At 42.9% G+C, this 9721-nt stretch overlaps 1 protein-coding gene across 1 annotated transcript; it reads right to left on the minus strand.

Moving 5' to 3' along the window:
* Positions 1–222: 222 nt before the first annotated feature.
* On the minus strand, positions 223–5187 carry MRPS33 (mitochondrial ribosomal protein S33). The gene is made up of 3 exons (XM_075050990.1): positions 5104–5187; positions 2305–2560; positions 223–592 (listed from the first exon to the last, which is right to left on the minus strand). Exons 2-3 carry the CDS (start codon positions 2517–2519, stop codon positions 487–489), a joined length of 321 nt encoding a protein of 106 aa, XP_074907091.1. The 5' UTR covers positions 2520–2560; positions 5104–5187; the 3' UTR covers positions 223–486.
* Between the last annotated feature and the right edge of the window lie 4534 nt (positions 5188–9721).

The raw sequence follows: 9721 nt of genomic DNA on the forward strand, positions 1-9721 counted from the left end.
CAAACAAAAAAAAACCACTAAAGCTACCTGAAGTGAAACTCATTGTAATAGGCAAGATGACAAGCAGCAGTAGAAGCAGGAAACCTTAATTTTTTGTGGCCACATGCAAAACAGTGTTGATATTAATCCAAGAAAGTAAAACAGACAATGAAAAATCAAACAATCTAACAGATCCAGAAGACTGAAACAGCTACAGGTGTTTGCAAGAAAAACACTGAGCACTTATTTTTTTACTATTGTTTTTACTACTTGGGTAAGAGAGGGCTCTTATATGCTACAATATACAGTATATTTAAGTTACAGAAATTCAAAACGAATAAAACCACAAAGACCCAAGTGCACTCCCAAGATGGATTCCACTATTTCAGTTTCTTGTGCCCCACACACAGCTCACATGCCAAGCCCTCTCCAGCTGGGAACAGAAAGCCTGGGTTACAGCTGTTCTCCAGCATTTCCAGAGTAGTTCATTATATTGCCCAAGTGGTACTATTTCTTCTTGAGAGCTCTCTTTCCTTCCCCCTTCTTTGGTTTTTCCTTCCCACGGAGCTTTTTCAATCGCCTCATCTCCTCCTTAAAGTCCTGATGCTCATCCCTAGGTGAGGGAGGAAAGAAAAAAAGTTTACTCTATTTCTTGGAATACCTAGATGTGAAAGGTTCTTTGAACTGTATGATAGTAATGAAAAAACCCTCAAAACTTTTTCTAACAGTGAAGTCCATATTGAAACTCACTGCAATGTATTCAATGTTACTGCTAGCAGTAATTCTGGACTGAATAACATGAAAGATTTCCCCCAGTACTTTCAGAACTAACAAGGTTGCCCTTTTCAGCAACAAATGGTGTGTGCATATATATATTATTTCCATTGCACTTATCGATCCACTGTGTGTGAATGAGCAGTAAAATAGAAAAATCACAAAAAGACAAGAATGAGAATTTCCCCCTCCTCATCTAGCTCAGCAGTCTAGCAATAGCACATTGTGTTTCTGTGCTAGATACTAAGTTCAGGTCATTAGCTTCTAAAACAGGGGCACACTGAGCAGTAATTACATGTACATGACACTGCTCTCAGGTGACTTCAAGAATGAGTTATGAAGAAGGCATCAGCTACTGGTAGAATCTTAACAGAAGAATAAAACAGGAAGGAGGATAGAGGGACTGGCAGAGATAATGAATCCTCAATGATGTTCTAATAAATTCTATTTAATCTCTGTCCCTGTATTTTTTAGGGCAAAGGTGTTTTTCAAAGATCACACCTGCATCCTAAGTAGCCTAAGATGCTGCATTGCTATTTTTAAATGCAACTTCACTAAAAAAGAAACAAAAAGCTTGTGCATTATTACCAGCCCCTATTAGTCTATGACTCTTCATTATACATTTGACCAGCAAACCTGATCCTCTACAAGCTCTTTGTATACAAAGCAGCTAGAGAAGGAACTTGAGATTAGGAGGGGAAGTAGAGTAAAGAACATTATCATGTCATTGAGGCTTTCTGTATCAACAAACAGCTATTCTAGAAAATATCTGCATGCTCACCTAAACCAAGAGCATGCTGGATGCAATCCTTGATGGTCAACATTGTGATAGAGCAATAGAAATTAATCTGGTTTGACTTTACAGGGTCAGCAGCCTCACTTTTAAGGGTTTTCTTTAGTGCTACCTGACTGAAGTCAACGAACTGCATTTGACTTCTGCTGATGTTCCTTTAGCAGTGCAGTTTTTCCTACTCAAGACTGTGGAAATTAATTTAGAAATTAAGACAACTGGTTTGGATGAAGCTGGAATTAACAAGGCTATTTAAACCACATTTGAATTTAATTTAATTTATTTTAAAGGATAAAAAGCTCCTCCAGCCTAACACAGACTTTCCTTGTCTTCTAAATTTTAGATATTAGCTGTTAAGTGATTGAAGAATATATGGTAAGACTGTCTTCATGCAATTTTTTGAGTTAAGGTAGCATCACCTTTTTGTAGCACGTTCATTTGCCATATTCAGAACTACAGACCCATCTCTTGTCTACAAGAAAGCTCTCTTACCCTTCCCCACAAAGCCAAAACAAGAACTATTTCTGATATAACTGGTTGCCCATAACTACATCTAAAGTCTTTCCCACAAAAGGTTCTAATTGTTTTCCTCTCCTTGTCTTCAGTGCAACAATCAAGTACATCTTTCCATATGCACCATATTCTAACTAAACTCTTTTCTATGTTCCCCTTTCCTTTAAGGAAAAAAAACTGTAACAGAACTCACACCCACCCCTTTCCCACCTTCAGTCCTGCTCCCACCCTACAAGCACAGATATTACCTGTAGAGACCAAAATAACGGAGTTTCTTCATGAGGGCATAGTAGGTGTTGTGAGGTGGATACCAGCTGTAGACCTCCTTCTGCTTGGCCAAAGGCTGCTCACTGAATAACTTCACTACTTTCATTGATTTCGAGTCAGTTGGCCTGACAACTTCTCCAAATATCTGAGCACTCAGCCGGGCCATTCGAAGGGCATAACTGGAAACATTAGACATCTCCCAAGGAAGAGCAGGCACACATAGACAGATGGATCTTACTGCAAAAGGAAACACAAGAGAACCACAACTCTAAGATCATTGAATATTGCCAGGTATCCCAGAATTAAGGCAAACAAAACAACTCATTGTACACTGATCACGTGTTTGAAGTCACACACAACTTGCATGAAATCAGTCTAATTCTTAGTATATAATCCTGCATATAAAGAATGTCTACACTAAGGTACAGTTACCAGCCTAACTAGGAAACTACAGACAGCAATACGGACTATAAAAGTACCTCCACTGAAAGACAATTTACCATAGTTTATTAGCAGATCCCACTCAGCTTGCTTAAGGCTACCTTTAAACTCCAGTCACAGGAACAATTATGGTGTGAACTCTGTCAAAAACAGTGCCAACTGCAATGCCTCTGACTTCTACACAAGCACAAGGTAAGACACCATTTAAACATATTGAGGAAGCAACCTGGAAGGTTTTCCTCATGAAAATATCTCACCCTGTTTAAAATACTGTATGAACATTGTTACAGTCCACCTAGCAAAAATGGCCTATTAACTGTAAAAATAAATAAAACCAATCATTTCTCTATATGAATCATATAGATCCTTCCCATCTCAACTCCCTTCCCTTGATCATTTCCATCAGCTTTTTCTCCATTCTCTTTTCAGTCTCTCCTGATATTGATTCTTTTTAAGAGAAGAAAGAAATCATTTCCCTGTGCTAGATTCTTTTTTCCAATAAAATCCCACATCAGCAGCTTCCCATTCTCTTTCAGCCACTTCCTACCTAAAGACACCTCCGCAACAAAAATGCTCCGAGAACAAAACCATTGTTACTAGGTCACCAGAGACAACATCCACACTCTCTTAAAGGATCATGAAGGGTTTTCTCTCAGGTTTCCTAGCCCTCCCCATTTTTGCTTTTCTTTTAATCTTTACTGTATTCTTTCTTTGCAGAATAGGATGTAATAGACAAGAATAAGATTCCCATAATCCTGTATTTGAAGCTGTACGTTGCCTGTACTGTGCCTTTTTGAATAAGTGATGACATAAGTCTCCAGAGAAATTAAGTGGGGTTCATTCAAGTGCACTACACTTATGTTAAAGTTTAAAATTCTTGTTTTAAGAAGTATTGCACAGCTGATTCCAGAAGATGAGCATAAAAAATTAAAGAGCATGGAGCAGGGACAAGAGTAATCAGCAGGACAGGGCTAAGTCCATTTTAGTATAACAACAGGGAGCCTGTTGTTTAATAACACAAATCTGAAGTATTCATAACCTCACTATGTCTGCCCACTGGAGGACCTGATGTACAACTGTCTACTTTGATTTGCTCCTGTTAGCAAAGCACTAGAAAGGAAGCAGGGGAAAAAAAAAATCAAGCATGAAAATAATATGAGTAATCTGAGTCAAAGAGAATAATGGAAAAAGTAATTAAGGGAAGGCAAAGTGTCAGAGACCTCCAGTTAAGGCAGCAGGCCTAGTGTGAGAAGACAGAAGCTCTTAAGTGATTGCAGTGCAGCACTTCAATGTGAACATCTATTACACTGGGGAATGATCACCAAGTCTTGCTAAATCATCCATTTCAGAACAGCCAGTCCTAACTCCTACATTCAGAGATAAAGCAACAAATTGTCCCCAAAACTCTTCATCACATCATCACTCTGAAAACATCACCAGACTCAACTCGGACGCAAAGCTTGCTTAACCTCTTCCAACTGCAGCCTTAAAATGAAAATACCTTTGGCTCCTAAACAATGCAAACTAGTGGTCTGAGGGACCTGCTTTTCACTTCAGAATTGCTAAAGGAATCCAAATAGCCTGAGCCAAGGCTGGAGACCTCCATTAATCCTTGCCAGCCTAAGAACGTTTGAGACATAAGAAAGGTGAAGGCTTCAAACTCCCCAGTGCCGGAGCTATCCAAAGCCTGTTTTAGGGTGACCTCCAATTCTGTGGATGCTACCAGAAGAACAGTTTTGTTCTTGTCACTCACAGCAATGCTACTTTCAGGATCACCTACTGGTAATTAACACCCCTAAACCAAAACCACCACGCAGTGCTGCTCCTTCACCTGCTCCCCACTTCTTACTGCTCCCCAAAGCCCTGCTTTCCCGTCCTAGGCTGGGATTTTTCCTCCCGATCCGCTCGCTCGTCTCACTTCGCACATGCCAGGAGAACCTTCTGCTCCCAGAACTCCTGCTGGCTGTTCCGTGCCCACACGGGGGAGAGCAGGCCGCCCCGGGCCGCCGCCCGGCCAGAGGGGCACCCGAGCCGGCCACGGCCCATTGCCGCCCTCCAGCAAGCCCTGCCGCCCCCGGCTCCGCGGCGGCCTCGCTCCCCTCCAGCAGGGCGACCCGGGAAACCCACCCGCGGGCTCCGACCGCACCTCGGGGTGGCCCCAGCCGCCTCCCCGGTGCCAGAGGCCCGCGCTACCCGCCCGGCAGCCCCAGCGGGGCCCGGGATCCCGCCCCAGGGCCCGGGAAGCGGCGCAGGCTCGGCCGACCCGCCCCGGGACGAGCGCCCGGAGCCCATTTCCCCCCCTTTCTGCTTCACGGCCCCCGGCAGCGCCCCGAGCTGACCCGCGGGCAGAGCGGCGCGGCTCGGCGGGGCGTCCGCGGCGGCGCATGCGCAATGGCTTCCCCGCCGAGGCGTCGCGGCGGGTGACGTCGGGCTCTGTGAGGCGCGGGGCGGGGCAGGGCCGTGAGGGGCGGTGAGGGGGGTCCCCGCCGCCCGCTCCCGCCTGGCCGAGCTGACCCGTCTCTTCTTTCCTCGCACCGTACGGCCTTTTGCCGGGGTGCTCGGAGGCGATGCGGGTCCCCTGCCCGCGCCTACGTGGCCACTCGCCTTGGAGTGAGGGCCCAGGGGAGCGGCGGGAAACCGGGCACCGGGCCCCCCCTCACCGCCGCTGGTGGCAGACCCTCGGCCCCCCACAAGCTCACTTCACAGGAGCCTTCCCGGTGCTCGATTTATGCTAATTTTTAATCAGTGCCAGGAGGTGCTAAATCAGACTCCCTGCAAACATCTGAGTAAATGGCAATTATGTGATTACATTTATAAGCCAAATGAGTAACGCCATCAGAGAATGAAAGCAGGTTTGTCTGGCTGGATCTGTTGTCTGGAAGAGCATACACTGACGGGCATTAAATACGTTGTTATTCCATTGTCCTTCCTTGATTAATTTTCTGTCACCTTTTCCATGCTTGTCCTGGGCGGATCAGCCCCGCGGCCTAGGCACCCAGGCCACCTCTCTTGCCCTTTCTGAACGTTGGCGTGATCTTCCATAATTTTTTTCATATTCCAAGATTTATTAAAAACTAACATTCCTGGGATTTCTTTAGCCGGTTCTTCATAAATTGTTATACGAAAGTTCTCTAAACATCCTGATTTTAAAATGTTTGTTCCAGTAGATGTTGTTTACCATCTTCATTACTCTCTGATGGACTGAAAAGTGCTTTTTTTTTTTTAACTAGATAATAAAGGGCCTCTTAATCTTTCTGAGGAGGGAATAGAAGTTTTTACCATTTCTGCCACTTCTGTGATATTTTGCCATCTCTACCTAGTCGTATACCTTGGCGTTGTTACACTCCCCATTTTACTGTCTGTGGTCACATTACTCTTGCATTTTCTGTAGTCTTCATTTTTTTTATACTCCAGAACATTTTTTCCTATATTTTTGCCTTTCCACATTGTGCAATACTATGCTTTTAACTTCTGAGTGTTTCATTCCTTCACCCTCCTGCTGAGCCAAAATTGTCCTTCAGCCAAAATTGGCCATTTTGTTAATTATGCAATCATGACTTAGACTATGGAGTAAGAGCATAAGAATTCTCATTTACATTTCTACCTCTATTTTTGAACCATATTTTTGTCATCATTTCTCTCATCTTGATGGAGATAGTCTTTCTGAAGTATCTCTGTGTGTGTAGGAGAGTATTTCCTTGGCTGGGACTGTCCTTTTTCATTTGTTATAATCAAATTGTGATTGCTGGCTCCTAAGCAACCACCGCTTTTTTTTGTCCCATGATTAAATTGTTTAAACATTATGAGTTCCAAAATACTTATTCCAGATAGACTGGAATAACTTCTGTCATAGAAAATAAGTTCTGGAAAATCTAATGAGACATGGCTGCTGGCTATTTGGTTTTTTTTTCTCATACAGCTCCAAATCGAGCACATTTTTTCTAGAATTTTTTTGAGGAATAAGCAGTCTAATTTTCAGTAGCCATCTCCACTCCATTCCACCCCTCCTTAGTAGGGTTAATTGGGACAAGTTACTGTCTCTGCACCTCTAAAATAATAGTGGTGGTGGTTTAATATGTACTTTCACCTTCTCACATCTTCAAATTTCTTTATTTGTTTAAAAGGGTTGTGGCAAAATATTTTAATATTCCAGTTTGGTAAATCATGCTGCCTGCTTTAGTAATTATGTCAGTTTGATCTCATTTCTCCTCATCAATGAAAATATCCAATTCTTCTTGCATTTTACCCACACTCAGAAATTTGGCATATAGACCATGGAAACACATCTTCCTCTTTCCCTCAAAGTATTGATTTACCTAAAAGTGGACCCAATAGCATGGCTCTGGTTCCATTTCTGGATTTCTGCAACATTATTGCCCTGGGGTCTGATAGTCTAAAGTTACTCTGCTGAGTTTCAGGCCAGAGACATTTCGTGGATTAGGCTGATGTGAGAATTATGGCTGTTCCTTATCAGGGCAGTAGGCAAACTGACTTTGTCATTCGTAGTTACACATCACAGGTCTGGATCACTAGGAAGTAGTCACGATACAAAGATTTTCTCTTCAGAGACCCAGTGTTGTTGCCTACACTTTGCAGGCTCCAGCATGGCTTTTTTTGGTGTGATGGAAGCACACATATATGAACAGGTCTGCATATAGTTAATTTCTTCTGCCTTTTTTCCTCTAAAATCAGTTGTTTCTCCTATCAGCCGTGCAATAGCATGCAAATATTACTAAATCTGAGGTCAGCAATAAAGTAAACGTGCACTCACAAGAGCATATTTTCATTATTATATCACTGTTATTACTGTGGTTATGAGGAGAATTGCTTGCAAAGCACCCAGCCATTAGCTAGCATATTAGCCAGTAAGGCAGCGTACAGACACTCAGGAAAGAATATCAAGGTCACAACAGTCAACAAAGTGACAACTCAACACATCTGCAAATTTGCAGAAGCGGAGCATGGTCTGCTTTGCAGTCCATGTAGCCGTAAATCATCTTGCACACCTCATCTGAGGGACTGTGTCTCCCTAGATTCTCCTGGGGGGTTTAGCTCACTGGGTGATGTGTTTCACTGTGGAGGACACTGTCCAAATCACTCTCCCTGACATGATGCCTGTTGTGAGAACAGGTTAGACAGGCCAGTTTGGCTGCCTAGCAGTGCTGTAACCTGTATCCCTGCGAATAATTACCATCAGCGGTATACTGGTGGCTGCACTCCTGTTTTAGTTGCTAGCGCTTAATGTTCAGGATGATGGCTGGACTGCTGTCCAAGCTCTTTATTATTGTGCCTCTAGTCACAGAAGGTATTCCTTTGCTGATTATTTTAGTTATCACCATGGGAAGGTGACAGGAGTGGAAGACATTTATGTTCCACTCCATCTTTGTGAAGCTCATCCACCTTCACCCTAGTGCGGCATGATGGGGTAGTTACGGAGATGGGGTAGTTACGGAGATGGGGTGCACAAGAGCTAGACCTCCAGTTCCTGAAGCTGGTGGTATCTACACTGCTATGCAGATCCACCTGTCTAATTAGACCAATGTAATGCTCTTTAAGTAGCACTGTAAGTGTGTGTGGAGTCTTTTGGACACATAAAGTGAATGTTCCCACTCTGAGGTTTTCACAGTCCAAATTAGACTTGATGCACTAAGGGATAGTAGTAACAGGGAATGGAAGGAAGCAGTGGAGGCTGACAACAGGAGTGGGCTTGCAAGGAGATGAATTCTATGGACATGTTGTTAGATCCTCCTGAGCTTTTTGTTGTAAATAGAGGAAAGTGTTTTGACTTGTCAGCAATTATTTAGAAGAAAATCAGTGGCAGACAGGTGAGTGAAAAAAGTGAAACCTTAGAAAAGAGTTAAAGGAGAATGAGTTGACTTGGGACTGGGAGACAACATAGGCATTCTCTGCATGGGGACTGTTGTGAAGGAAAGAAATCAAGGGAGTGAAGAATCATGCACAGAGCATGTGCAGAGCAGCCAAAAAAGAGGAAGAGACCTCATGATAAAGTACGAGGAAGACGTTTTTACAAATAGTTGGCAGTAACTGGGTCTGGAATTATTTCATTTGGTCAATAGTGATTTGGAATTCCCTATCTGGTTAATTCCTCTTGTGTATATATTTTAGTTACAACTGAATGTTGAATAGCCTTCAGGTAGGTTTTTGGCAAAATGCAGCACTTGAGCCACTGTGAGTTTGTCCTGAGAAGGCAAAGGTATACCCAGAAAGAAAAAAAGATCAGGGTGCTAGTTCGCTCATTGGTGCTTCTTTATTGACACTTAGAGGAAAGAAGAGTCTGAACTTGTTTCATTTGATCTTGGAAATGAGGTATCTGAGTAGTTGCTGTATGACACAGTAATCAACTTCACTCCTAAGTCTTATGCTTAGAACTATCATCTCATGCTGTAAGATGATCTCTTAACATTTTCTTATTATATTGACATGAGGGAACAAAATTATCTTAATCTGAGTCAAATAGAAGGAGCCTCTGAGCATTTGGTAAAACTGCATTGGCTACATATGTGTTTAGAATAGATTTGTTACTCATTTTTTATGTGATCATGATTAATTGGTGAACTTCAACTGTATTTTGTTGCGCAGCAATTCACGCTGAGCCATGGAGACATCTAGCAGTACAAATCCCTCTGGAGATAAGGTGTTGTATTAAGAGACTGACAGACTTTGGCTGGGCATTTGAAGGATATATTGACTTTAAAATAACTCACCCAACTAATGCCACAGAGTGAAATCTACAAAGATGCAGCTATTAAATACTGCCACTCCGGCTATCTAACACTGGAAACACTTGGGAGTGAGATGCAGCATAAGAGAAAAATAGAAATTATTTTTCAAAGCCAGTTGGCATCTTGAGCTTATTGTTTTCCCGGACAGCTGGGCTGTTGAGGAAGCCTTCTTACCTCCTGGGGAAAGAGAGCAAGTGCTCTTCCTCTCTCTTGC

This window comes from Buteo buteo, chromosome 19, assembly GCF_964188355.1.
Source record: "Buteo buteo chromosome 19, bButBut1.hap1.1, whole genome shotgun sequence".
Classification (NCBI taxonomy): domain Eukaryota; kingdom Metazoa; phylum Chordata; class Aves; order Accipitriformes; family Accipitridae; genus Buteo; species Buteo buteo.

Excerpts from the sequence above, each read along its gene's own strand:
- MRPS33 (XM_075050990.1), bottom strand. The coding sequence starts at position 2,519 with ATGTCTAATGTTTCCAGTTATGCCCTTCGAATGGCCCGGCTGAGTGCT. Across the intron at positions 593-2,304 it reads CGTTATTTTGGTCTCTACAG|GGATGAGCATCAGGACTTTA; the intron begins GTAATATCTGTG and ends TCCCTCACCTAG.